At 36.3% G+C, this 1,538-nt stretch overlaps 1 protein-coding gene across 1 annotated transcript; it reads left to right on the plus strand.

Moving 5' to 3' along the window:
* LOC109131183 (agamous-like MADS-box protein AGL53) lies at nucleotides 317-905 on the plus strand. Its single transcript, XM_019241868.1, has 2 exons — nucleotides 317-493; nucleotides 627-905. Exons 1-2 carry the CDS (start codon nucleotides 317-319, stop codon nucleotides 903-905), a joined length of 456 nt encoding a protein of 151 aa, XP_019097413.1.

The raw sequence follows: 1,538 nt of genomic DNA on the forward strand, positions 1-1,538 counted from the left end.
TCAAAGATTGCTATTATTTTCTCTCTATCAAGAAACTAAAGCTTCTTTTTTACTTTTTTTTTTCTCTGTAAACAAACAGCTTACAATGGCTTCTTCTTCAATGTTGACGAAGGACAAAACAACGAAATTGTTGTACCGAAGATGTTTCAAGAAACAAAACTCGCTCTCTTCCGTATCAAAGAAGACAACAAATCTTCCTTTGAGAGAACATACCATGTTTAAGAAAGCCTCCGAGCTTTCAATCCTGTGCGATATCGAAGTCCGTGACAGAGAACTCGTCAAGACATGGCCGTAATATCAATCCAAGGTTCGAGACATGGCAGAAAGATTCAGCAAATTAAACGATAGAGAGCGACGCAAGAAAAGCACAAACCTTTCTCTGTTTCTGAATAAGAAGACCCTCAAAGAGAAGAAGACATCTTTTGATATCAAGGACAACAATTTCTCTGAGAAAGTATTGGAGATGGAGGCTTCGTTAGAGAGTGCTCTACGGGTGTTACAAGATAAGCTTCTTCGGTTACAGAACCAGACAGAACCCTGTGGTGTCTTCCGCCGGCTTCTTCACAACAGATCCATCATTGATGAGCGGAACAGAACAAGACCTATAGACGCCATCATTGACTCAGCAACATCAGAGCAAAGTTTCAGTCATTCTCTATAACCATGACAACGGTAGCTTCTACCAACTCCCTCACTCTGTTTCTAGCTTTGACCCATCGATGAGTACGGCTTTACTTGGAGCACAAGGACTTTGTCTAAGAAGTAACGACTCGGATCTTCCCATGGTGTTTCCTCCTCAGATTCAGACACAAACCCCACCACTTGTCCACTTTGATCAGTTTGCGGGGTGGAATCAAACTCCGTCGTCTTTTGCTGATCCAATGATGTTCTCTTATTACAGTTGAATTAGGTCTTTGACTAGGTCAATGGTTTATTATTTTCTATTATGTATGATTATGAATGTTAGATTATGAGTTTTAACTCTGCTAGCAAAAAGTATCTTCTTGTGGCCGATTTAGGGTTTGTTAGAAGTCGACAATTTTTGTTATTATCCTTTGAATTGTATGTTTTCCTAAGTATGAATGTATTTTTTCTCAAGTTCCTCACATATATTAAGAATTTAAGAGTTTTAATATACAATCGACATTGAATGTTGGACACTAGAAAATTTTCAAGATACTATATTGGTATTGTTTCTTTTTTTGACAATGATATATTGTCGAGAATATTGGTTAATAAATAATGGTCTTGGTTTGTAATGAAACTACAAGATTATGTCCATGTTGGCCAGTATTCTTAGACTCGGCATCAATCGTTTCATTGCAATCCTCTATATATGAGAAACATTTTGAAGAAAAAGCTTAAAAGAGAAACATTTTGAAGAAAAAGCTGACGTGTCGTCACCAGAGAACTCCATAGTCAATTTATTGTTCACCCTTAGTATTCCATAAAATTACATAAAACTATCACTGCTATATATATTCCTTTTGTCAATTGCTACTGATATTCAATTTATTTATATACACAATATTTTGTTC

Source organism: Camelina sativa, chromosome 20 (assembly GCF_000633955.1).
Source record: "Camelina sativa cultivar DH55 chromosome 20, Cs, whole genome shotgun sequence".
NCBI lineage: Eukaryota > Viridiplantae > Streptophyta > Magnoliopsida > Brassicales > Brassicaceae > Camelina > Camelina sativa.